At 35.1% G+C, this 27,425-nt stretch overlaps 5 protein-coding genes across 8 annotated transcripts; 3 read left to right on the top strand and 2 right to left on the bottom strand.

Moving 5' to 3' along the window:
• The first annotated feature begins 126 nt into the window (after positions 1–126).
• On the top strand, positions 127–1,987 carry LOC21400951 (aspartyl protease family protein At5g10770). Its single transcript, XM_010098214.2, has 2 exons — positions 127–441; positions 690–1,987. The coding sequence occupies exons 1-2, from the start codon at positions 372–374 to the stop codon at positions 1,985–1,987; spliced, it is 1,368 nt and encodes a 455-aa protein (XP_010096516.2). The 5' UTR covers positions 127–371.
• A 1,772-nt stretch (positions 1,988–3,759) lies between these two features.
• Positions 3,760–8,268, bottom strand: LOC21400950 (uncharacterized WD repeat-containing protein C2A9.03). Its single transcript, XM_024165720.1, has 12 exons — positions 8,064–8,268; positions 7,892–7,947; positions 7,000–7,163; positions 6,700–6,867; positions 6,520–6,606; positions 5,978–6,112; positions 5,725–5,835; positions 5,332–5,423; positions 5,129–5,234; positions 4,662–4,748; positions 4,171–4,553; positions 3,760–4,004 (listed from the first exon to the last, which is right to left on the bottom strand). Exons 3-12 carry the CDS (start codon positions 7,141–7,143, stop codon positions 3,947–3,949), a joined length of 1,371 nt encoding a protein of 456 aa, XP_024021488.1. The 5' UTR covers positions 7,144–7,163; positions 7,892–7,947; positions 8,064–8,268; the 3' UTR covers positions 3,760–3,946.
• A 1,249-nt stretch (positions 8,269–9,517) lies between these two features.
• Positions 9,518–12,764, top strand: LOC112091618 (uncharacterized protein At3g52155, chloroplastic). Its single transcript, XM_024165724.1, has 5 exons — positions 9,518–9,818; positions 9,934–10,033; positions 10,174–10,353; positions 11,015–11,132; positions 12,280–12,764. The coding sequence occupies exons 1-5, from the start codon at positions 9,548–9,550 to the stop codon at positions 12,340–12,342; spliced, it is 732 nt and encodes a 243-aa protein (XP_024021492.1). The 5' UTR covers positions 9,518–9,547; the 3' UTR covers positions 12,343–12,764.
• Positions 12,765–13,826: 1,062 nt separating this feature from the next.
• LOC21400949 lies at positions 13,827–19,876 on the top strand. 3 transcript variants are annotated; one of them, XM_024165701.1, is made up of 13 exons: positions 13,827–14,627; positions 15,106–15,187; positions 15,306–15,409; positions 15,549–15,675; positions 15,760–15,854; positions 16,122–16,245; positions 16,356–16,436; positions 16,553–16,651; positions 16,747–16,932; positions 18,642–18,776; positions 18,868–18,921; positions 19,072–19,209; positions 19,529–19,876. In XM_024165701.1, exons 1-13 carry the CDS (start codon positions 14,587–14,589, stop codon positions 19,730–19,732), a joined length of 1,470 nt encoding a protein of 489 aa, XP_024021469.1. In that variant the 5' UTR covers positions 13,827–14,586; the 3' UTR covers positions 19,733–19,876. The 3 variants fall into 3 exon arrangements, with proteins under 3 accessions (XP_024021469.1, XP_024021468.1, XP_024021470.1); XM_024165700.1 differs by having other exon boundaries at positions 19,526–19,876; XM_024165702.1 differs by having other exon boundaries at positions 15,106–15,191; positions 15,311–15,409; positions 19,526–19,876.
• A 768-nt stretch (positions 19,877–20,644) lies between these two features.
• Positions 20,645–25,168, bottom strand: LOC21400948 (myb family transcription factor PHL7). Of its 2 annotated transcripts, none has more exons than XM_010098211.2 (7): positions 24,875–25,168; positions 23,257–23,484; positions 22,869–22,945; positions 22,659–22,701; positions 22,271–22,328; positions 21,900–21,969; positions 20,645–21,673 (listed from the first exon to the last, which is right to left on the bottom strand). In XM_010098211.2, exons 2-7 carry the CDS (start codon positions 23,471–23,473, stop codon positions 21,134–21,136), a joined length of 1,005 nt encoding a protein of 334 aa, XP_010096513.1. In that variant the 5' UTR covers positions 23,474–23,484; positions 24,875–25,168; the 3' UTR covers positions 20,645–21,133. The 2 variants fall into 2 exon arrangements, with proteins under 2 accessions (XP_010096513.1, XP_024021465.1); XM_024165697.1 differs by having other exon boundaries at positions 22,271–22,319.
• Between the last annotated feature and the right edge of the window lie 2,257 nt (positions 25,169–27,425).

Below are 27,425 nucleotides of genomic sequence, written 5' to 3'. Positions count from 1 at the left end.
TAATAGGCCCACTGCCTCTGCCATGTTTCTTTCGCACTCCTTTGTTCTTCTGACTCTATTTTTGGTGTACAAAAAACATACTGCTGGGGCCAAAAAGAGAACACCGCTTAAGGAAAAAAAAAAAAGAAGTGAATTTAAGACACAGTTAGTTGGGGAAAAGATAAAAGACATTAACAAAACCGAACTGATATACTAATAAAAGTAGCTTCACTCCATTAATCATTCAAGACTTTCAACTTCTTCTCTAGGTGTCACAGCAGTAAGCTCTTTTGTTTTTTTCCCCCTCTTAAATTGCTTCTCTCTTATATACCTGTTAAGGGAGAGAATAAGCTTTACATATTTTCTTTCATCACCAACAGAGAGTGTCAGAGATGGGGTCAGTTTGGATTCTGGGTTTCTACTTTCTGCTTGCCACAGTATCTTCAACCGATGTATTTCAAGGCATGCACTTTTTTTCTTTTTTTTTGCCATGTAATTCAATAAGAGTCAGAATATTATCTGGTTGCTTAATATTGTAGAGACAATTTGTAATTGATCATTTTGTTATTTATGCCAGTATTCAACTCATTTGTACACTTAATCATGTTCATAATCATGTTTATCTAAGTTTGTGTAGTGAATTTTCTCTTAACACAATCTATGTAGCTCAAACATAAATAATAAATCTTACCCTTTTTGCCTTTGTGCAGAAAATTCATTCATGGATCTCTCTGGCATCCACCTGAACCTCTATCATGTCAAATCCAATTCCTCTCTTTTCAATTCAAAATCATGGCTTCATGATGTACTAGCAAAAGATGAAGAGCGCTTCAAGGCTTTCTCTTCTAGACTAGCACAAAATGAAGCAGAGATCACAACTTCTGCTTCCTCCTCTTCCCATTCCAAAAGGACAACATACCTCAAATCCGTTAGCTTACCGTTAAACTCAGGTATATCGATCGGATCGGGGAATTACTACGTGAAAATAGGCCTTGGAAGCCCTGCCAAGTACTACCCTGTGATTGTGGACACAGGTAGCTCCTTCTCTTGGCTTCAGTGCCAACCTTGTCGCATTTATTGCCATAACCAAGCGGGCCCCATATTCGACCCCTCAGCGTCCAAGACCTACAAGTCCTTGCCCTGTGACCGCTCCGAGTGCTCTTCACTCAAGCGCGCAACTCTCAACGACCCCTTTTGTGAGGCCAATTCACATACTTGTATATACACAGCTAGCTATGGAGACGCATCTTTCTCAATTGGCTACTTGAGTCAAGATAGACTCGCTTTAAACCCATCTCAGGTTTTGCCTAGTTTTGTATATGGCTGTGGACAAGACAACCAAGGACTATTCGGAATGGCTGCTGGGATTATAGGCCTGGCTCGTGACAAGCTATCTTTGCTTGCTCAGACGTCTTACAAGTATGGATACGGTTTCTCTTACTGTCTTCCCTCAGCCAAGGGAGGCCAAGGAGGTGTCTTGTCAATTGGAACCGCATCGTTGGGAACGTTATCCGGCTTCAAATTCACACCGATGGTCACGGATCCTAGGAACCCCAGCTTGTATTTCATCGGGTTATCAGGCATAACAGTGGCTGGAAAGCCACTGGGGGTGTCTGCTGCCACTTACAAGGTTCCTACCATTATAGACTCTGGTACTGTCATCACTCGCTTGCCAACACCTGTGTACTCTGCGCTGAAAGACACTTTTGTAAAGATCATGAAAAGAAAGTACACCAAAGCGTCGGGGTATTCGATACTGGATACTTGCTTCAAGGGCAGTCTTGCAAGCGTGACGGCAGTGCCACCGATTCAGCTGGTGTTTCAGGGAGGAGCTGCGCTGAATTTGGCGCCTAAGAACATACTCATCGAAATCGAAGACCTTGTGTGCTTGGCCTTTGCAGGAAGCAATGAGCTTACCGTCATTGGGAACCGTCAGCAGCAGACGTTTAAGGTGGCCTATGATGTGTCCAAATCCAGAATTGGGTTTGCTCCCGGTGGCTGCCGTTAAGTTAGTTACAAGTGATATTTGTTAATCATCGTGTGAATGCAAAAGATGCAAAGGTTATTATACTCATGTATGGATATACGTGTATTTGTTACATCAATTATATAGTGAATAATGGACTACGGGAATGGGTGAGCAATAGAAGCTTGGCTGATGGTTTAGCTTTCTTCTCAATTGTACATATCAAAATATTATTGACTACTCACGTGAAATCTGCCATTGTACTGTGTATTACCATTTGTTCAACGTCTGTGTGTGTTGTATTTTAATCATACAACCTCCAAACTTCGTTTATCATGTAAATCATTATAATTTGCAATATGTATTTACCTTAGCATTTATCACTTGTTTTTATCTGATTCTATGGAATTGTCAAGTGCAGTTAAATAACACTTGAAATGCTTTGCTTGCAGAACCCCACTAGTTATTTTTCTGATTCTAATAATTCTAATATTATTATTTTATTATATAATATAATTATTTTTATTAATATAATAATAATTAATATAATTAAATATTAATATAATCTTATAATTCTAATATTATTATCTATTATAGTGCATTACACTATATTAATTATAATATATTTATTGTATATAATATAATAATAATTATATATTATATTGTAATTAATGATAATTTTATTATATTATATTACATTTTATATATTATAATATTATAATTATATTAACAATTTTAATAGTATTGTTATATTATATATTATAATTATATAATCTATTATATAATAATAATTTTATTATATTATATTACATTTTATATATTATATTAATATATAATATATTAGTGTCATATATAGCATAAAAGTAAGTTTGTCAATATAAAAATATTCATATTCCATTCCAAAAAATTCTTAAAATTATAATCAAACAAATAAATTAACCTTTTTTTTTATTTCATTTATATTATTTCCCCACCGTAACCAAAAGCAGGTGCCCTCTTTCAGAAAGCCTTTAATATTAGGCCAAAAACAAGCCACGTGAACATCCGCAAGGTGCTATAATAAATCCACCAAATGATTCTTAATAGTTGACTTGACTTTACTATTTTTAGAAAGAAATTTAGCTGTGTTGCTTAAATACATATTAATCAGCTAGTCTCAAAATATCTTAAAAGTATTTATTAAGTTCTTTAATGCAAATGTTGAAACTTCTTGGTAGATACAAAAACACCTAAGGACGCGTTCAAAACTCGTTCTAAAATAATTTTATTTTTTATATGAAAATAAAAATAAAAACGTTTTTAATTTTAAACAGAAATTATTTTTAAAAATATATTTAGTAATTTTATCAAAAGATTATTTTCAGTATAAAAAACCTCATTAATGTCTCTCTCTCTTTACTCGAGAGAGGAGAAAATAAAAATAAAAAATAAAAAACGACTAAAAGTCGTTTTTCATTTCTCTCTCATTTTACACTAAACAAAAAAATCGTTTTCATTTCCGTTTTTTGTTTTTATTGCGCCAAACGCCGTTTTATAAACATTTTCATTTTTTCTTTCTCGAAAAACATGAAAAATAAAAACGAAATCAATTCTACATACGGCCTAAAGATCTCTAAACGGGGATATCAGCCAAGAAGCCAGCTTGAACCAGCTCCTGTATTACAGACTGTTTACCAAGCACAGTAAGGAATCTATTTCAGGGCAAAATTAACGTCCTCCTTCAACAACATGAATATATTTCTCTTTTGTTAGTTTTACTTTCGATTCAAACAAGAATACAGGGGGGAAAAAATATATCAACAAGCAAAAGAAGAGAAACGAAAAACCGACCGCAGTCCCTTGTCATGAGACAAAAGCAGAGCCAAAGAGAAATGCAATTTATAATTGTTTTAGTTTCCTCAACAAAGTCACTAAAACGCAAGTTTACATCCTCTCTCATTTATGTTACAGACCATTAACCCTTTCTCCAACCCCTCTAATATTAACAAAGCAGCATTATTTTTATGAGCAAAGCAGAGTACCAATCATCACATCAGGCAACATATTGTCATCCCCCTCTCTGTAAAGTTATAGGACAAGCCATGTGATGTGCATCCACAAGCATCAGATGTTGGTTCGACCATATTTAAAGTAATTAGAAAATTGGATATAGAATTCACGTCCAATGATACAAACTAGTAATGCGGTTCTTTATTCACAACAGAGAATCGAGGTATGTATTGTACCTGCTACGGTTGTACTGAAGCAGACTGCCATATGTGCGATCCCAGACACCAATGAAAAGGGATTCTGTGTCAGGACTGAAAGACATACCAGAGATCTCCCCAAAGAAATCAATCTCCTGCTCCTTCTCAAACCCATTCTTCGCATCATAAACGTGCACAAAGTCAGCCGGCTCGGCCATTGCCATGAACTGCCCATCGGACGTGAAACGAATCGAGCGAATGGCTCCCAGATTACCCTTGAGCACAGAAACAGACTTTGACAGATTCCGAACATCCCAAATACGACAAGTCTTGTCTTGGTTTCCGGTGGCAAAGATATGGCCGTCAGGATGCCATGCAGATGCAAAGGAAAAGTCCAAGTGTCCACATAGAGGCATTATAGTCTGTAGAGATGAGGAAGTCAAATTAGGTGTGTCATTCTCAATACTTTCTGATACATATAGCTTTAAGAGCTTCTTTCGAAGGGAAAAAGAAGAGAGTCAAGGGACGACCTTTCCTGTTTGAGAGTCCACTAGCATTCCATCAGGGTTGTCACCAACGATAACTAGAAATTTACCATCAGGACTCAAAGAAGTGTGCTGTAAAGGAAAACATCAAAACAGCATATTATAACATGATTAAGTTTATTATCAATGCATCCTCTAAATCAAGGGGGGGAAAAAGTTAGGTAGCCTACTGTTTTAATCAAGCACTTATACTAGAGTTTATTTCCTAAGTATGACAAATAAGATTGCCTTAGTAATTACTTGACATAAAGGCATCGGAGGAGCTCAACATGTCAATTATCTGACAAAAAGCTAAATTTCAAACATAAAGGCATCGGAGGAGCTCAACATGTCAATTATCTGACAAAAAGATAAATTTCAAAACATCTCACAGAAACAAAAAGATGATGTAATTAATTTACCTCCTACTCTACTGCACATAATGGTCATCATGTATTCCAAGAAGTACTTACATTTACAGGCCAAGGATAAGAAAATTGCTTGGAAAGCTGAAATTTCTCCATATCAAAATCTCTGACTCCACAGTCATTGTTTGAAGCCATGAAATGGACTGCGCCACTGTTGAAAATAGAGTTCAAGTAAGCCCGACGCATGAAACTAATAGTGCTAGTGCAACCAACACGTTTCTGTGAAGACGGAAAAAAGAGAAACGAACCTGGGGCCTTCATAAATCTCAATTGCATTTGTGATTGCATTTTCATCATAAGTTGTCCTGGAACAGAAGGTTACTCCTGGTCGATCCAGATACTGCAGGTCGACAGGAAAACAACACAGAGAAATATTATAATCCATTATCGAAAGAAGATCAAACTTCAAATGTAGATGATGATGAAGGGTAAGATAAGTGAACAGGTGGCGTTTGCAGTTGCCAGACATGTAATCGTGGCATCATCTAAAAAGTAAATATATGTTTGCCAATAATAAACAGTGAAGAAAAGTAAGAACAAAAAAGAAAAAATCTTAACAAGTGCATAAAGTTAAAAGAGAGGGAGGTTGGAAACATGCGAAAGAGAACCAAGACAATGCAAAAAGCAGTCAAAACAGTTACCTTACAAATAAGTTCTCCCTGAAATCCACCAGCAATTAACAAGTTATCCCGAACAGCCAGTGTACTAACTTGGGTCTGAGTAAATCCTTCCAAAATGCTTCCAGGGTGTTTCTACAAGAAAACATTTGGAAACCCCAGTTACAACTATATCGTTAACATAGTACTCAAAAGAGGAAAAAAAAAAAACGAAAAAAAAGTGCATCATTGACGTAGTAAAGAGAAAATTGATAGGACATCTGGAAAATGATGGCACCTCACGTGGGGCAATGTGCCCAGAAACGTCAAGAACTTCGGTTTTCTTGCCACTTAGTGAAGACCAATGGATGACAGAGAAGTGTGACATGAGATAAACATCATGCTTTGATGTAGACCAAACCAAGTTCCTCAGCTGCAGTTGCAAATGATAGTATTCAAATAAATCAGGTCAGACATATTAAGAAAGCACTGCCAGGAAAAAATCTATAAAAGAAAACAAGGACATCACATCATCTACTTTGTGTCTTTTAATTATTCCGAAAGCGTATCTATCATCAAAAGGTAACCACAAACAGCAATATCAGAGCATGAAGAGAGAGGGAAAAGGGGCCTTAAGTAGCTAGATCCAGTTAATACGTCAAGTGGTTCTGAAACTAACACTAACTAGAAAAATTACACACAGTTGTGGAAGCTACAAATAATTGATTTCAAATGTTGATAACAATTACCAAATGGTTCGTAAGGCTTAAGAAATTGCAACAATTGGACCATTCATCTAAAAATAGTTCAACACTGAACAGAAGAAAAATGAGAACATACTTGGAAATGAAGGATTGTTGATTTTACAGATCTATTGTTTCGCCAAAACTCATAGTATGATCCACCTTTCTTGGTTGGCTTGCATTCCTGATGCAAAGTAAAGAAAGATACAGTGAATGTGTAAGTAGACCCACAAGATACTGGTCGAATACAAACAGAAATTTAGGCATTAAATTCTACCTTTTCTGAACCTTCTCCTGATTGTGGAACATTTTCATAGTTCTTATACTGCTCTACTCTAGTTTGCCTATACTTCTCGCGAGAGATGCTCAATCGCTCCCACGGAATCCCTTGAATATCCTTTCCTTTCCTAGCATCTGCAGCGGACGTATCTGTTATTTTATTGTCCTGCACAACACCACATAACCCCATCCCAGGCAAGAAGCAAACCAAACGACAAAAAGAAAATAAGCACCTTTAATCAATATATTCTACAAATACGTGATACTTGAAATTATTTGTGAGATCACTGTAACGAACCAAATGATCATAGTCGTCCTCGTCATCATCATCAGATTCTGAATCACCAATCACTCTACCATGAAAATACATAATTTCATCTACTTCTGCCATTTCATTATCATCAGCAACATGATCCATTTCTTCCCCCTCATAATGGGCCATTTTAGCCTCGCTGTCTATACCTAAAGCAAATATCAACACAAAGAATGAGAGGGGGTAAAGACATCATTACAAAATACAACTTAGAAAGGACCATAAGATTGATTCAGCGACCTCCAAATGTTAGTTTCTTTTCCAAATGCAAATCTGATTAAATCGCTAGCAACATGAAAATTCAATGCAAGTTGGTCTAAAAAATCAAGTATTAATCTCCACCATCGCCATAAACAATTGAAGAATACAAACTCAAAAACAAGTGGTTTATGCAACAAAACCAGCAAATTGATCTTGTTCAGCGAAAACAACAACTTTCTGATGTGGGACATCGCCCAGGTAAGAGGCCCTCCAAAACCAAAATCAGAATAATAAACTAAAAAAGCTAGATGTCTCACATTGGCCTTAGAAAATGGTGTCTATTTTGTTTAAGAGAGCTTCAAGTCACGCCAAATTGATCTTATTAAACAAGAAACTAACTCGATTACGATGAAAAAATTAAAAATAAAAAAAAATAAAAAAAACCATCTTTACATGTTCCTCACTACTTACTACCCAAATCACAAAAAACTCCCATAATTTATTTCCCCTAAAAATCAAATTCAGAGGAGGAAAAGAACTGAAGAATCCTCACAGAGATGAAACTCAAAATATCTAAGCCGTAAAAGATTCACGAAAAAATCATCACACTTAATTCACGAAAACAAAAACAAAAACAAAAACAAAGATAAGAGAGAGAGGGGGGAGCGAATTGAACCTCCGAGCAAGCGAGTTTTTGAAGCGGCGGGTCTGGACCTTCAATCACCACGCGATCTGCGTCCAAAATTGAAACCCCTTTACAAAAACATTTCTGACCAAGGAAAAGACAAATGAAGAAATCTCCCAACTGAAACTGAATTGGACTGATCCGGTTTAGGAAATACACACACACGAAAAGTATCGCGGCGGCGATGGCGGCGGCGGCGGTTGTTGCTCCGTCGTCGGCTTCAGGCGTTGCGATTGGCACACTGCTTCCAACCACCTCTTGCTGTGGTTTCTTTTCGTTCTATCCTATGACGTAAATCTATCGATTGATTTTTTATTTATGACGTAAGAGCGAAAAAACTAATTTTTGTTTTTGGCTTTTTTGTGTTTTTTTTTTTCATTTACTTGTATGTGCACCGTCTTCGTCTTCGTAAGGAAAAAACATGGAATGGGAGACAATTGTGGATGGACGGTAAAACCGGATTTACGCTTATGCCCTCCACCTTTACCATCGCATTCGCCAACCCCACGTACGACAAAAGAAGCAACAGATAACGAGGAAGCACTTTTTTCATTCCCAAACTCCAACAACACCTGTTGGACAAAAAACCGTACCTTCTTAATTTACCCACTTTGCCCTTTGGGTCAGATTAAAAATTTACGGAACTAAAAAATTTAATAAATGGTGACCTTGATTAATGGAGTATAGGTTTGTGATCATAGATTAAAATTTATTTTTTTACTAATTTAGTGGGATCACATATTATATTTAAAAGTATTACACGCTGATCGTCCCTTCTCGGGGCATATAAATTAAGGCGAAAAAGTTAAAATAACACTCAGGTCCGCGTTTGAAACTCGTTCTAAAATAATTTTATTTTTTATATGAAAATAAAAATGAAAACGTTTTCAATCTCAGATAAAAATTATTTTTAAAAATACGTTTGGTAATTTCATTAAAAGATTATTTTCAGTATAAAAAAATACATTAATCTCACTTTACTCGAGAAAGGAAAAACGAAAATAAAAAATGAAAAATGAGTAAAATTTATTTTTTATTTCTCTTTCATTTTACACTAAACTAAAAAATCATTTTCATTTTTATTTTTTATCTTTAATTGTATCAAACGTCGTTTCTCTCCGATTTTCATTTTTTCTTTCTCGAAAAACATAAAAAAATAAAAACAAAAATAACTCCAAATATAACCAAAATGTTATCTAGCCACTCCGCTAAAAATAAACAAAATTGACACTTCAATTAATAAAGAAAAAATAAAAAATCACAATGACATCTAATTATTTACAATCACATAAATAATAGACATGCATAAAATCATAATAAACTAAGTATTTTTCTTTAAAATTTAAACATGATTAATAGATAATAATTAGTATTTACTAATTTAATGAAATAATAATAATTTATAAAAAAAAATAAGCAATAGTTATTATAAAAAAACCAACAATATTTTTTTAAGTAATAAACTTTTTAAAGACCAGTTTCTTATTGCATTAAAACGAGCTGTCGTCTGAACTTCTGCCACGCGCCAGCGCGTAAATACTCTCTCTCTCTCTCTCTCTCTGCGGATTAGGAGGGAGAGCCGGTCCTGACTTCACTCACTCATCTCGTCATCTTTCTTTCTCATTCATCTGAGAAATAGAGTGCAGTATGATGAATGCGGTTTCGTTCTCCAACATACAGCTAAACCAACCCATTTTCAAACCTCAGCTTCCATCAAAACCCTCCATTTCTCGCCGGAGCTTCAGAGGCTACTTCCGTTGCCGATCCTCTTTGGTTATCGAGACATCAGTGGGGGACAACAAAGGCGACGCCATTTCCGAAGAGACCGAAGCTCCTTCTCCGCCGATTGACTCCATTTCTCGCCGCCTCATTCTTCTTCGTCACGCCAAGAGCTCCTGGCGAGATCGTTCCCTCCGAGGTTGCTGCTCTCTCCGGCGAGCAATTATTGTTCTTTGATCCTTCCTATCCGTGGATTCATGAAAATTTAAAATTTTCTTTTGTTTGTTTGGTTTTGTTTTTTGCAATTTTCTCAGACCATGATCGGCCTCTGAGTAAAACAGGGCAAGCGGACGCCATTAAAGTTGCTCACAAGCTCCAAGAGTTGGGTTGGATTCCTCAACTCATTCTCTCTAGGTTGGATTAATCGGGAAACTTTTGGTCTAATTTAATGAACGAATTGAACTTTATTGGCTAATGGAGATTGAAATTCTGATTGTTTCTGTGTGTGTGAGTTTGTTTAATTTTTTCTTTTTTTTTTCTTTTTTTTGGTGCAGTGACGCATTGCGAACGAAGGAGACGCTTAAGATAATGCAGGAACAAGTGCAAGGGTTCTTGGAAGCCGAGGTGCGATTCATTTCGAGCTTTTATTCGATTGCGGCCATGGATGGTCAGACGGCTGAGCACCTTCAAGATGTTGTCTGTAGATGTTCAGGGGATGAAATAGTCACTGTCATGTAAGTTCTGATCGCCATTTGGCTTCTTTAGAACTGATATTTGTTTAGGCAACATTAGGGAATGATTCATTGAGACAAAAGCTAGAAGGCATCGCCTCTGGCACGCACATTTCGAACAATTATTTTCATTGAACTGGTAATTTAGGATTTTGATTTGACTTAGATTTGCGTTTGTTTGTTAAGAATTAGTTACCCTATTTCTTTAGTACCAAGAGCAATGATATAAAAGAAAATGCAAACAGAAACACGTAACAACTTGATAGTGGTTCAACCTTAATGTTGCGAGTGGTTCAACCTTATTGTTGTGATAGTTGTGACCACCTACTGCGATGAAAAAGAAGATTATAAGAGAATCACACACCTCATGCCTCTCAGCCTCTCCATATTTTTCATTTAACTCTAAGATCGGCTCCCCCAACATAAGATAAATTGTGTGCTAACTCTGTGCAAGGCGATAATTGAGTTCCACACACTCATCAACGTTATATTCATATTAGTAGCTTAATGTCTTCGACTGCTATGGAAGGCATAAATGGAAATATTTTCATTTTGGGGTTGGATTTTTTTTCCCCCTCACAATTTGATATTGTGTTCGTTCATTAGATCTTTCTTATGCTGTTTTTTGAAAGAGCTTTGTGACAATGATGACATAACTTTACAGGTGTATGGGACATAATAGGGGTTGGGAGGAGGCAGCGTCAATGTTCACAGGCGCCTCTGTAGAATTGAAGACTTGCAATGCTGCTTTGCTCGAAACTAGTGGGAAATCTTGGACTGAGGTTGGTTGGCATCCTTTCTTTTTTGCAATATTCTGTCATTGGTATTTATTTCTACACTAACATTTTTCATTTTCTTAATGAGAGGATATGTCTTCAAAATGAGTCTGGTTGAAGAAATATATTGCCTTGATAATCTTTTAGCAGTTATAGCTCTGCAGAGTCTCAGACTCTTTCCCCTCTTTTCTTTTAGTATCTAAGTCATATTAAACTTGTAGCTTGCAATGACATGTATACCTTTTCAGAAAGGTGCTTTGAGTGGCTCATTCTCTGAAAGCTTGGGGATTGATATTGATTGTCTCTCACTTTGCAAATATACTGCTTGAGACTTGCAGGATATAAAGTTAATTTAAACTAGTAGGGGGAGATGGCGTTCACACAGATGAAGTAAGGGCGTAATATGCTCTCAATGGATTGTTGATATATAAGTGATAACTAAGAATTGAAACAGGGAATGCTTATCTAGAGGATTTACACATACTAACAGGGAGATAATGAGTAGTAATTTGACTCTCTCTTTTACTTAAAGACAAGAATTAGAATGTTGGGTTTTGAAATCTGGACTACCCTAACCTCTGTGTATGTGTGTGTCCCCGGGAAGGGGGGCTTGTCGAAGGGAAGGTCATGTTCAGCAGAGGTCAATCTCAATTATTCCTTTGATGATCCATCCTTGCTGTTAGCCTCCGTTCATGATGGACAGCTTTTTTAGAGCTCTTATGGCTTAGTACTGCTTGTTTGTTCAATGATGAGTCTATAGCTTTCTTCTTTTTTTCCCAAATGAGGTGTCTAAAGCATTGTGATCGGTTTGTTAATTGAAATAGGAGTCTATAGCATTGTCAGCCATAAGTTGAGCAACATACTTTGGGGACTATTTAACTTGAAAAATCTAAGAAATATGCACACACCAGTACGTGTGCATTTATATTGTAGGAATGTTTGCAGGGTTCATTGAGGTTATTGATGTTTGTATTCCTTTGTGGGAGAATACCTCAGTTACTCTAATCAAATATTGGATAGATGGAATTTATGCACTGGCTTGCTGCAGCTATAGATGCTTCGACTGTTTTGGTCATACTTTGTGGAACTTAATTTTTAGTTTTGGTGTACCTTTTCTTTGTCCCTGCCTAATCCGGCGTTTTTTCAATCACAGGCATTTGCTTTGGCAGGACTTGGTGGGTGGAAGTTGCAGGGCATAGTAAAACCAAGTAGCTAATGGTCTTTAAAGCGTTTTCAAGTTTTGAATACTAACCGTAACAAAGGAAAGGTACCCTCAGAAGTTCACATCTCTGTAACAAGTCTTCTTGTTGCTAAAAGAGTTCTTGGAGAGTTATAAAAGATAAATGTACCCTTTCTGGACTCTGCTACCGATCTGCATTGTTGGAGAGGTCAAAATGCGTAGGAGATTCATCCGCGTTTGCCGGTAGTGAATTTCTCTATTCTGGACATCTTAGTTGAAGCTTTGAGAAGCTGAAAGTGTCAGGAGCTGGAACTCTTTCTACTCTGTGGGGGATGAGCTTCTACGTCTTTCTCAATCACTGTAAAGATTACCCAAGATAGCTAATTCTAGTAACTCTGTTAGATTATGAACGGGAATTTTAGATCTTTTTCTTTTTTTTTTAATTGCCTATTTTTCAATGAGAGAATTTTATTTTTATGGATTACCTGGTTCCCAACTAGCTATCTTGAGATTAGCTTCTTCTTGAATTACATTTTACACTCTGATTTTTTGACGTAGTTCTTTAAACAATAGCTTGGACGCACTAACCATTACTGATGGTTGAATGAAATCAATTTCTTGCGGGACCGGAATTCTAAGGAATCAGCTCTGCTTCATTTGATCTTGATACACAACAAGAAGTTGATATTTATGTCGGTCTCGATCCCGATGCACGGTTTATGCATATTTAAACATTTGACTTTAACAAGATGCATTACACAGACTTGAACGAGAGGGAAAAAAAAAAACGAAAAAAAAAACAAAAAAAAAATTCAAGCATGAAATTGTCACACACACACTCACAAAAAAAAAAAAAAAAAAAAAAAAAAAAAAAAAAAAAAAAAAGCATCTTTATATCTGTTGCTTAGCTGAATGAGATTGTCGATTGAGCTTCCCTTTTTAACGTCTTAAAACTTTGGTGAGCACAAATTTTTGCTAGAGATTAGCCAAAAAAGTTACAAAAAGGAGGGAAGAAAACGTCAACTGATTTTTTTTTTTTTTTTAATGGTTCTCTATACGTAGAGATGTGTGAAATAGATTTCAAATAATTGTGTCGTTGCAAATGACTTTTTTATGACTACGTTGTTATCTTCTTAAATGCTACTTACATGTTTTTGATGAATTAAATGCTACTCAGATGACACATCGTCAAGAAGGACACAACAAAAGTTGGCCTTGGCAGGAATCGGGTCAGCAATGCGTTGAGGATCAGATTTTACACCCCAAAAAACAATAGTAAATAATAAAAAAGAAAAAAGCGTATACGCTTTTTTGACAAGTCTCCTTCAGAACTCTTCCAGCTATCCCTCCCCCCCCAAAAAAAAAAAAAAAAAAAAAAAAAAAAGTGCTTTGGAATTTGCACTAGTACTCAAAAGAAGAGCAAGTCAAAAATAAATTTAATTTAATTTTTTTTAAAAAAACATTGGAAAGACAAGTGTGAGGTGTGAGAGCACAAGTGGCTTGGGTTTGTAACAGTATTTTCCATTTCATCCACTCAACTAAAAATTTCTTTTTCGGCCAAATTTTCTCTTACCCATTGTACGGACGGAAGACAGTAAAGAAGAAGGCCTCCTCTTTCTCTCTCCTCTCATTAATGAGTTCTGCTGAGTTTGGTTTTGGTGTTGTTTGTTTTTGGCTGTCTCTTCAGCAAACTGCAAAAACATATAACATTTTGTTGCTTCTTTCGGTCCGGTGAATTTCCTGCTCTTACTCAAGTTTTCTTCTTTTTCCCTTTTTCGGTCCCTTCTCTTCTTGTCTCGCTAAGAGAGAGAAGGAAGAGAGATTGGGAGAGAGAGAGAGAGAGAGAAAGGAGAGCAAGAAACACAAGAAATTGAGCTCTGAGAGTTTGGAGATCTGGAAAGTTTTTGGCTCTCTCTCTCTCCCTCTCTGTGACTTCCCATCCATACTATCATCCTCCTCTTTCCTCGGAGAAATGGATTTTTAGGCGGTGGGGTTCACCGGCTAGCGGAGGTTTGCTCTCTCTAGTATATAGTTTTCTCTCTCTTGAGAAAGAGTTGCGGCTTTTTTATTTGGAACTTGGAATTGGATCTCGTTCGTAGACGCGCAGATTTTTTTTTTTTTTTTTTTGTGATTTTTGTTTCTGGTAAGCTCAAGCTCTTCTTGGTGGAAATTTGGGAGAGGAGGGAGAGAGAAAAGAGGCGGAGTAAGGGCTCTATCTTCTGGAAATGGTAGAGAATTGAGGTTGAAATAGAAGCTTTTTTAAGGAATTTCTGCGCGTAAATGATCGATCAATTCATTAATTTTGTGATTCGCCCTCCCAGGTACCCTTTTCGAACTGTCCTTTTAAAAAATCCGATTACTGAATTTTTTTTTTTTTTTTTTAATGTTTTGGCTTTGAATGAAGATGTTTTTCCAAATTCAAAAATAACCGATTTGGAATGTTTAGTATTTATTTGTTTTGGAATGAATATTTAGGAATTTAAGGTCAATCTTTGATATGCTTTGCACATTTATTTGTGTATTCGAAACTTATTTAAGAGCTGGCTTTATCATTGGTATTCAATCACGAGGATGAAAAGGAAATTACATAAAGCGAGTAACTCTACCCGCTTAATTTTAAATCTTTTAACGCCATTAAACTGGTTATTTAGTGCACTTGAATTAATTAATCATTTCTTTCAATGTCGCACCTTTGAATTCTCAGGGATCCTTTAGTTAGTTATTGTTCCTTGGGACTTTAAATATTAAGAATTTCATTAGGATGTAATTTGTATGCTCATTTGGGATGATTTTGAACAGGGCGGACTATAATCCAGATCAGTATCTATGGGAAAAGGATTTTACACTTGCTGGAAGAACATACAAACGACAAGACTTGGAGGCAAGTATGGACGCCAGTGCATTGCAGTCTTTTTGTTCTCTTCACTAGTTTGCAATAATGTATGTTTGCATGATTGTTCCTGAACCATGGTGGATTATTTATTTTTCAACGTTTGCAGCTCAGGAATTCGAGGGGCCACGTGTTGCGTTGTAGTCATTATGTGCCTTCGCAGTTCCCTGAAGATTCTCCCCTTCCCTGTGTCATTTACTGCCATGGAAACAGGTAGGAGTCGAGAAGTTAGACCACCTATTTTTTTCCCAAAGAAACAAAACTAACTTTACGTTATTCTGCACATTGTGGTCTTACCCTTATATCGAGAACTTAGAGCTTACTCACTTGTCTCATATGTGAAATGATGCAGTGGATGCAGGGCAGACGCAAATGAGGCAGCTGTAATTCTTCTTCCATCAAATATCACCGTTTTCACTCTTGATTTTTCGGGTTCAGGCTTGTCTGATGGTGACTACGTCAGCCTTGGTTGGCATGAGGTACCATTCCTATTTATCATAATTTTTTTCTTTTACGAGTCTCTTATCTGTTTCACATGTGTAAGTTTTCATTAATCTGTGCAGAAAGATGACCTCAAAACTGTTATATCACATTTAAGAAGCAACAAACAAATTTCACGTATAGGTCTCTGGGGACGATCTATGGGCGCAGTCACTTGGTACTTCATCTTCTGTTTTTGCTCATCATAATCTAAAGTTCATAACTTTGTTGATTTCGTTTCTTGTGGATTTCTGCCATTTGTGAGGTTTACATGATTTGCTTTAGTGTTAGAATTTCATTGCAGCTTGATGGCCAAGGGTGGCTTTGATATTTTGTTTTGCATAAGTTATCATTAAAGATTCCATTTTACTTGTTGATGGAAAGTTCTTTTTCGTGCTTTTTTTTTAACTTATGATGTATTAACTAAAAAGATATTGTAATTCAGCCTCCTTTATGGAGCAGAAGATCCTTCAATAGCTGGAATGGTGTTGGATAGCGCCTTCTCAAATTTATACGATCTAATGATGGAACTTGTGGATGTGTACAAAATACGGCTTCCTAAATTCACAGTAAAGTGCTTGACTGACCTCTCATTTTATTCTACCAACTTTAGAATGTGATCCTGAGTAGAAGCTCTTATTAATCATGCTCTCTAAGATGTGTTGTTCTCTTTAATCAGGTTAAGATGGCAGTGCAATACATGCGCCGGGTGATTGAGAAGAAGGCGAAGTTTGATATAATGAATCTTAATTGCTTACAGGTTTGCCTATGTTATAAAAAGAAAATAAAAACAAAGACCTATAGTCAAAACCTAATTCATTTACATAGTATAATTTTTCTTGACAACTAAATATGCCCATCTGTGGTCGCTGGCAGGTTTCACCCAAGACATTTATTCCTGCTTTATTTGGGCATGCTAAGGATGACAAATTCATCCAGCCCCACCATTCTAACGACATATATAATTCTTATGCGGTATTGCCTCAATTAAGATCCTCTACCTTCTCAAAGTAATATGCCTCCGTTGGAAAACTGTGGAAATATTTAATCATACCTCTGATCCTCTGCAGGGGGATAAAAACGTTATATACTTTGATGGTGATCACAACTCCTCTCGGCCACAGTTCTACTATGATTCAGTATCAATTTTCTTCTTCAATGTTCTTCACCCTCCACAAATTCCTTCTGTTAATTCGTGTAAGCCGGACAAATACTATGATTTGGGGGATTTGAAGGTTGCTGCTGGTATGGATGAGGTAATTCCCATTTTATGTCATACATGTTACTAAAAGAATTAAAAGCGTCATGCTTATGTGTTCATTTGTTCGAATAAATGGTTACAAGTTCAGAGCAAGTGTTTTCCTGCTTAGTTTTTGTATTGTGAGCAAGTCAGATTTAGATTATAAAATCCTCAAGAAATATCTTACTTCTACAAGAATATATGCAGTTTATATGTTATCTGCTGCGACATAGTACAATCTTTGTTATGCTTAATTTTCAACTCACTGGGCCCGTTCAATAATGTTTTTAAAATAGTTTTGTTTTCGGTAAAAAATGAAAATGAGATTGTTTTGAAAATCATTCTGGAACCGATTCTGAAATTACGTTTGGTGAGCTTTCAAGAGATTGATTTGAGTATGATAAAAAAGTAAAATCGTGTTTGGTTACATTTATGTTTATTTTGAGTACATGTAATTAATAATCTTAAATTAATATATATAAGTAATTAATAATTGATAATTATTTAGCAAATAAAAATTAATATATTAATAATATAATAATAATGGATAAATTATCATTAATGAGTACATTAGTAATTAAACTATATATATAATAAATTAATATGCTAAATAATTAAAAATAATAATTATTATGTTACTAATGTACTCATATTAATTAGATTATACGTAATTATTAACTTTTAGTTACATAATTAAATAAATAATTAATTAATTACTCATTTTTATTTAATAATCTATTATTTGATATATCACATGATCAATTTTTGATAATGATTCTTTTTATAATGATTAATTATTAATTACTATTGATTAATATATTATATATTGATAATTATAATTTAATATTAATTATTAATTGAGTAATTATTATTTATTTTTCATTTACCAACTATTTACTAATTAATAGAATATAATTAACATAATATATGATCGATATATTAATTATTAATTATTTATTTAATAACTTATTATTACTTGTTTTATTGTTCATATTTTATATAATTAAGTTTTGGCAATTAATCTTTAACTAAATAAATAATTACTATATTATTTATTATTTTATTAACAAAATTAAAAACTTAATAGTAATAAATTAATATTTAATTACTAATTAAGTAATTACTATATATTTATTACTTATTAAGTATATCAATTTATTAATTGTTAATTAATATATAATATAATTAGTAATTAATAATTAATTATTTAATAGAACTTTGTTGATAATCATTAATTGTACTGTGCTGATTCCCGCACAATGTAAAAGTTAAAGTTACCTTTGGGCTGCTTCTGATTTTGGCTTATCTATTTATTAATTATTTATTAATATATAATATAATTAGTAATTAATAATTAATTATTTAATATAACTTTGTTTATAAGTACTAGAAAATGAAAACGGAAAAGGAAAAATAACTTTTAATCGTTTTCTACTTTCTTCACAAAAATCATTCTCATTGTTTTTTGTTTTCGTTTCCATTTTCAAAACTTTTATTAAACAAACTCGATTTGTATACCCTTTTCATTTTCGTGCTGAAACGTTTTCGAAAACAATTCCAAACGCACTCACTGTTTCAGCTCAAGCTATTATGGAATTTATCAACTTCTTCTAACGAAAAACTCCGACAACACTGCCTTCCCCCATTGTTCTATCATTGTCTGACAATTGACTTTGTTTTATCCCCATAGAGATCGATTCTAATTTGTCTTACTTTTCGTTTCAGGGTTTGTTATATGAGATTATTACTGGCGTTCGCTCTGCGGGTACTGACGCAGCAAGTTCGTCTTCTGCTCCTCCCATCGTTTCAACTACAAAATCAGTAGATGAGCTTCTTTCTGATATTGCCCCAATGACTGCTGTATGGACTATGGATCTTGTTTTCTAGTTTGTTTCTTCTTATCTTCATGATTACTTTATGTTGAACTATTGTGTGATTCTTGATAATGCAGGATTCTGTGCTTACTGAAATTAATGAGTTTGGTCATGAATCATCAAAATTACAGGTGATTTTATCCACTACGACCCTCCATGAATTCAAATGTCATTTTATTCATCATTATTTTGAGTTCGGGAGTCAACGGAAAACATGTGGTTTTCTCTTACCATTTCGGAGATTTTTTTCCCCCTTAAACAGTCTAGATAATGTTTTACAGGATAAGCCAAATAGCCAGAATGATGAATGTTGCTCGTATACAAGCTCAAATAGAGAGAGTTGGGGAAGATGCTCATCTTTAGGAGGCAGTGATGAAGAATCTTCTGCAGATTGCACAGCTGCAGAGAATGGTCATCAGGTCTCTCTCTTTCCATCTGCAGTTTCTTCAAAATATTTTAATTTTATTCACTTGCCACTTCATAATCCTATCAATTTTTAGCCCACCTGATGTAGAACAGCCTAGTTTTTTGTAATAGTGTTGGTGGATATATATATCTTTCTTCATTTGCTATCCTGTCAACTTTTGGCCTTGAATGATAACTTTTGAGATTGATGAATCCATCATAAATAAAGTTCCAAACTTAGGGTGCTTTGCCTTTGTGATTCTATTGAGATGTGGACATCTCTTTCCTGACTTCTGTTTTTTATAATCTTTTTTTTTTTTTTAATTCTAGAAGACACTTAAGGTGTTTGCAACGCCTCTACGAAACAACACGCAGCAGAAGTCGTCAGACCTAACAAAAGAGGAAAAGAAGAAGAAAGCGCCAACCATCCCAAAGAAGCCAAAACGTGAAAAACTCGAGAAGTTAGAGGCCCTTAGCAGACGACTACGACAATGCATTCTAAAGAGAGTAAACCACCGGAGACATAGCTCTTCATGACTGTTTGTGCAATAGATGAATTTGTAGCTACTAATGTTTTTATCTGCAATTTTTACTTCTCATTAGTGTATTCTCCAACCCCGTCATGGGTTTTGATCCTTTCATTCTAGTCTTGTTTGAGGGCACGGATTCTTTCTGCTTCAACTTGTGTGTGCCATTCTCAATCTTTATTTTTGCCGAGTTCCCCTCCCTCCCATTGCACACAATCTCTGCCACACGTCTCTACATTTGGCAGCTTCACATGGCACAAAGTTTGTCTTTGTCTTGTAAGCTTAGCTTGTTAGGTCATGACTCAAAACCGGAGATTGACTAATGTGGTGATTCTGATTATTGGAAAGCTGACACTAGAGAGTTACAGATGAATTGTACGTTTCTCTGATTTAAGCATGGATGTGCTCGGTCGAAGTACTGTTGGCTGAATATGGCCAGAATGATGGAACGTAGATCAATTTCATGCATGGCGTGCATAATAATCTGTCCACCTATGGTTTTGTCAACATCCTATAGTTTTGTCGCGTAGATTTACCTTTCGGTGAAATGGATATGCTGCCAAAATTACCGCAAAGTTACGGGAATCTTGCTCACGGATTTTGACTATATAGGGTGAAATGCTTCTGATGTAAGATTAGCGGAGTGCTAAAGAAATGATAATTTTTTTTTCCTTTTTCCATCGGTGAAATCACGTGAGAACTTCATTTAGAAAGAAAAAAACCATGCGTGAGAACCCCCCCAAAAAACAAAAAAGAGAGTACACAAATTTAATGAACCCGATGAAGATCTGTCAGCTCAAACTGCGTACCAATACATATAGGCAAAAAAAAAAAAATTAACATCTTACGGATAGGTGATGTTTTTACCGTTAGATTGGCATCTATCGGTCAGATATGTGAGGATTCATGTTAAAACATTAGAAACAGAACGACAGAACTATTCTCAGTCACAGATCTAAAAGTTAATCCAATGGTGGGCGAAAAAACTTACCCTCTCAACCGAATTAACATTTAAACCCAAAGCACCAGCTCCAGTAACTGAAGCCCTAATTGGCATTGGCGAATAATGGCAGGGTTAAATGTTTCTAATATGGCTGCCACCGAGTATCAAATAGTTAACAGCATCCATCAAAGAAATGTGGCATCTCCATAGACACGATAAAATCAACGCATTAGATCTACGTTATAACAATTATCACGTAAGCTAACTAATTCTTTCCCCTTGTTCACAGTAACTCTTTGGATATGATTGAACCTTTGGTTATTCTTGTGAACGTGTTTTTACCTAGTTATATCTCAAAATATCTATTAATTAACAGCATCATTTTACCTTGATCAGAGACAACATCCCAACACACTCATACAAGGAAATGTGAAAGTCCCAAGTGCATATTCTACTCCATACGTGGAATTATAGATCACTACTTCTAACTTTTTCCAGCTGATCGTCATTCCTGACTGTATTTCCAGAAGATTCAAACTGCTCTCTAGTCAGGAAAACAGTGTGTGGTTGCTGGTAAGAAGAGTTTAAACTCGACTCCAGAATCTGGTGTGTAAGCACTAAATCTGGCTTGCCAGATGCTCCGCCCGTGTTAACCCGTTGCTTTTTAGCCGACCTCCCACCATTCGGGCTCTCCGATGGAGAACCAACATGGCAACTGGAATCTGGGGTCGATGGCTCATGGTGAGATGATAAAGATTCATCGACAGAGAGGCTCTTAGCTGCGGTGCGTTCCTTGGCAGTCTTGTCTTGAAGGGGGGCCTCGGAGGTTGGTGCAGGTGTTGCTGGTTCAGTCTTGTCAGATTCCGGGTGATTGTCACCCACTGCAGGGGCTGAGAGCTCAGTGCCGGGAGTTTCTGAAAGAACTCCACTTAGTCTTTGTTGTTCTTCAATAATCTTCTTCAAGTACTTGCCTTGTGCTTCTATGCGTAATTGTAGCTGTCTCTGTACCTGTTGTACATTGACAGTTCAGTTATATGGTTTATAAGCTTCACCTCAATCCATAATACTCTAACATAAAAGAATTTTATATTCCCTTCCCTTTTTTTTTATGGATATTCCCTTCCCCTTTTCCATTACTAAACAATTGCTAATATATAAAGTGGGTATTGCAAAGAGCGCTAATCACAGTATCTAGTCTACTTAATTGGACAGTAATTGGGAAAAAGAAATCAACCTCTAATTGCTCATGCAGCCGCTTCTGAACCTCCATCTGCAGCTTCAACGCTTCAGTAATTTGCATCCCACTGGAAAAAGAGATCAGAGACATGTACTTCTCAACCAACTGATAAAGTCAAATTAAACAAACAAATAGCTTCGTCGTTCATTATTTTATATTCCTATATCTGCCGTTCTTGATACTCATGAGACCAGAGAATATAACAAATTTATAGCTGCACTCAATGTTCATATATTAAGAAATAAGAAGGCAGTTCTTCTAGCACAAGCTTCGATATAAAGACTAGATTGACATTGACACGATCCGTTTATCTACAAGTAAATCAGCATTAAAAACCCAAAAGGGGGAAGATAGGCAGCTCCACTTACGATGAACCATCCAAATTGGAAAGTGCATCCCCAGGTTCTTTCTTGTCAACTTTTTTCCCTTACGCCAACACATCAAAGGAATCAAGACATTAAGCCAGGATTATACTAAAACAAACCTTAGTTATGTACACTTTTTTTAAGCCTTGTTCTTTCACAACTCAAATCGCAACTCAAGTTCTTTCGCACAGTGTTTTCTCTCACAAAAATTCAAATTCAACTGTTTTACTAGTCTTTTCTCAAATTTAAATGTTTGAGTTGTGACTTGAGTTGTGAAAAGAACACACTCTTTTCACGTCAATGACAATAGAACATTGACTATAGAATCTATTGGCAACCAAATATATATATATATATATATATATATATTGAAAGAATCAGATATGCGTACCATCAGATAAGGAGTCGGGTAGGTATTTTGCAAGCCGATATTTCTGGATGCATCGCAAAAGTAGGATGAAACAGACAATCAGAACAAGGAACAATATCCAAACCCATTCCCTAAATGCTGAATTTGACAAAGTACAATGAAAAAAGATACCAGTTGGATAATTCAACTACATATACCAGAAATACTTATCCAAAAAAGAACTATATGTACCTGTAAATGACTTTTAACATGATAAATTGTTAAACCCTGTACACCCATCACTCTGAGAACACCTTTGGGGGTAGCACCTGAGAAAGGATAAAATGAAACAAAATGAAGCAAAATCGTAGCATTCAAAAACTTGACGCACAATTTTTACATAGAAACTGATGGATTTCTCAATAGAAATTGACTATTCCACATCAAGTGTTAGTGCATAAGTATCTAATCTAGATATGCAGAGAGTACATTTTAATAATTGCCAGCAAAATATCGGATAGTAATTGAGCTGGAATAATCCTAATTCATTACCAGTAGACAAATGACACGAATTCAAGAGCAAAGGCATACAATAAAAAGAAAAACACTGGTGCGGCAAACAGAAGTTAGTGTGACTCACGATCTGGTCCACCAAGTTGTTGCACAGCATCAACAAAGCGTTCATGAAGATCATGCGTCCAACGCAACCTTTGTTTTGAGGCGAGACTGGGGTTGTTGAGACTGTTCCCTCCATTCATGGGATCCATCGTGTTCGCTCCACTATCTAAATGTTGACCATGGACAAACGTATTGTTCCGAGAAAAGTTTGAACTAGGAACACCCTTTGGTTGATACATTTGTCATTTATCTACAGAAAAGAACCCAAAAACCATCAATTATTCAATAGTGTAAAGCCAAAGGAAACTCCAAAGGCATTTAATTCCAAAATATCTTAGAGGTTAAAAGAATTTAGATCAGTCTCTATTCTCTAACAAAAAAAACGCATCAGAGTCTCCTAATAGAAAAGGCATACATTGTACACTAAGAAAAAAAAAAGAATATCACTTTGTGTATATGCTCAACAAAAAATAACAGATTGTCACAAAATGGCACATAACCGGAATAATTACTAAAACTCAGACTATAAAAACGATGTTGCTTGCCAATGCCATGGAAACTTCCAGTGTACCTCCGGCTTCCTTCTGTGTCCCTCTTATTAATAATATAGATCCAAGATTGTAACCTCAGTACAATCACTACGGCAAACCCTTAAAGCCTGAATAGTTGCAGGTCGGAATAGAGTATCATATATTTGTAATAACAAACAGAAATAAATACAAGTCACCAAAGAACCTAAAATCACAAAACAAAAATAGCTGATAACTTCAAAATATTTTAAGATTTATATTATACAAATCCAAATACGGAAAATATAGTAAAACATGTGGCTACTGGCCACAACTAATCATGTCAACAATCCGCCTTCTAAAAGCACCCACACAAGTTAAGTAAATCCATCGTGTAACAAAACTAGCTACATTCCTCTTGAAAGCTAATAACGTCCCCATCCTATCTCTCAAAGGTGTAATGAACACGTATCAGCAAGAACAACAGTAAAAGTACAAGTCTGAGGCATAGTATGAAAAAGCCAAAGACATTGCTAAAGCACACAAAACTTTAACGGTTACCTTTAGCTTGAAGAGGAAAGTTCACTCATTTTTGCATAAATATGGGGGCTGAAAACTGGGGTTTTTTTTCCTTTTCACTTTCAAATAAAGAACGTAATTAAGAAGATAATGGGACAACTTTTTTTTTTTTTTAGGGATAGTAAATGAAGACATAAATACGGCTGGTGGGGAAACTGAGTGCAAATTAAGGAAATTAGGGTTGAAGCTTCCCACCCATTTCCAATTCACACCAAAATCTCCCACAAAACGGCAAAAAAAAAATACATCTTGAATCAAGTATATCTAAGCGATTAATTAGATTACACTGATCAAACAATTAGGGTTCTTAAAAAAAGTTTTTTTAAGTAATAACCAACACAACTCCGACGAGAACTCTCCGCTAGCATCTCCACTCTTTGCAAAATACCCAGAATGAAAAGACGTCGTTTTAGGTCAAACAATCACACGAACAAGGAAGAAGGAGAAGAAGAAGACGACAAAAACAAAGAATCAGAAGAAAACAACACCAAAATTGAGAGGCGACGCTTTTACACCCAACAAGTGTTCAACAAAAGGTCTAAGAGAACATACCCAGATCTACAAAATCCAAACAGGGCCAAACTCAAATCCTCCCGCCCTCCAATTTCGGACACTGCTTCTCCCTCTCTCTCTCTCCCTCTCCCTCTCCCTCTCTCTCTCTAGCTCTCCGTGCGGTTAAGATAATTGATAATAAAAGGAGATGTCTTTTTTAGGATATGGAGTTACCCAAAGAAATTTGGCTCTTAACGCGTGTTTTCTGTCTCTCTCTCTCTCTAAAAAAATTGGAAGCAAATGAGAAAAAAGAGGAGAGAGAAAGAGATAGAGAGAGATTCCAGACGTACAAGTAGAAGCAGAGTAGCAGAGAGGGGTATTAAATATTCATTCATTCAAAGGAAAAAAGAAAAAAGAAAAAAAAGAGGACTTTTTAGTTTTTTATAGGAGTCTATTCTACTCTACACCACTACCCACTCCCCCTTTCTTTCCTCTTCAGTCTTCTTCTTCTCCTCCTTGTTGGCCTCAAATTGTATTATTGTAAGAGCCACACCAGGTAAAACCCTGTCTTACTGGTTCCTCAATTTTAATTTTTTTTTGTCCTTTTTAATAATTGATTTAAAAAGGCAAAAAAAAAAAAATTATTATTATTTTGGGCCTCTTCATAGTTTGCATAGTTTAGTTTCATTGGGTGTGTGTGTTCATGCTAATTACAAATAAGGATTAGAAAAATTTGCATCAATCACCAAAATTCTTAATTCTTAATTCTTAAATTCTGAATTATTAAGTATGATCTGGTATATACATATATATTATGATCTGCTATTTAGAAACGTATATGTTTCATGAAATTCCTGTTACTCTATTTATTAGTGTTCTATTTGTTTCTTAAAAGGGTTAAGTTTCGTTGTTATTGTTATTATTATGAGCAAGCTTTGTGATGATGAGATAAAGAAGAATTTATGACGCGTTATATAAATCCATGCTAGAAAAAAATAAATAAATAAATCTCCTCTTTAATCTTGTCCACTTGTCCTTTTCTTTTCTCTCAAACAATGAAAACTGGCCTTCGAACAAAAACATGCAAATATATTTTAAAATTAAATTCTTCATGAAAAGAAAAGCATTTATTATGCACATAGAAAATTTATGAAGCCATGGTTGAATTTCACCAAACCCGTTGTAAGCCAATGGAGGATTGCCAAACATACAACTGAAACATAGACTTCCTAATCCCCATAAATAAATAAAACTGTATGCAAACAAGAAAAATCCAACTGATTTTTTTTGACGCGTTTAGAACTTGTTCAAATAAAACTGTATGCAAACAAGAAAAATCCAACTGATTTTTTTTGACGCATTTAGAACTTGTTCTAAAATAATTTTATTTTTTATATGAAAATGAAAATAAAAACGTTTTCAATTTCAGACATAAATCATTTTTAAAAATGCGTTTAGTAGTTTTATCAAGAGATTATTTTTAGAAAACTCATTAATGAATCATTTTTAAAAATGCGTTTGATAGTTTTATCAAGAGATTATTTTTAGAAAACTCATTAATGTCTCTCTCTGCTCGAGAGTGGAGAAAACGAAAATAAAAAATAAAAAACGATTAAAAATCATTTTTTACTTCTCTCATTTTACATTAAACTAAAAAATCGTTTTAATTTCTGTTTTTTATTTTTATTGTGTCAACTACTGTTTTAAAATTTTAAAAAAAAATGTGAAAAATAAAAATAGGATCAATTCTTCTTTGTTTTTTTTTTTTTTTTTTTTTTTTGGTCTATAGAAGGAATGATTTTGGAAAAGGAATAAAACAAAATAAAATTGCTGGTCCAATGCACTCCTAAAAAGTCCAAGTCCAAAACCTCTACCTCTAGGCACGGCCAACTCCATTATTTGTACATCATCACTATTGGAAAATAAATAAATTAATAAAAAAAAATAGTAACTTTTTACGTGATTGGCTATGAGGATAGTGATAAACGCCATACGTAATATAAACCGGCCTCAACGGAATCTGCCTAAATAATATTCCGTTCCCTCTCTAAAATCAATTATTCCGGCAATTTTGTCATTTTCCTCTGCCTTTGTTTTTGAGAGCTACGTCTACTTTTTGGAATGTTATAAGGCCCCTTTTCTTGTTATATTATATTACAAAATTTGAAAAATCCAAATTCATGAGGTGTCCACTTCCCCTACTTGTTGTGCCTTTTTCTTTCATTTGATTATTATTTATTGTCATAGTTCAAATACTAAACAAGGTTTTTTAGAACTATAATACAATTATCCACTTGGCTCAAGCCAAGTATACACACAAATTCGGACAAAACAATGTTTCTCCACCAATTTGGACAATCTGACAAGAAATCCCATCCATAACCATCTTTCCGAATCATGTTAATCAGACACAAGGATAAACAAAAAATCAAACAATGAGAAATGCAAAAAAAACAAAAAAACAAAACAAATAGAAGGTTAACATTTATTAATGTCTAGATATAATAACTTCAAATAAAGGCCGGCTATTAGTTAAATAGATGGTATAATTAGTAAAGTAGTTTTTTCGCATTTTGGAAGTGGTCCTCCATCCAAAGGAGAGCCACCTTTC

The sequence above is a fragment of the Morus notabilis genome, unplaced genomic scaffold (assembly GCF_000414095.1).
Source record: "Morus notabilis unplaced genomic scaffold, ASM41409v2 Scaffold1315, whole genome shotgun sequence".
Lineage (NCBI taxonomy): Eukaryota > Viridiplantae > Streptophyta > Magnoliopsida > Rosales > Moraceae > Morus > Morus notabilis.
Note: the sequence above shows the minus strand (reverse complement) of the source record. Positions and strands in the feature narration are given on the sequence as shown.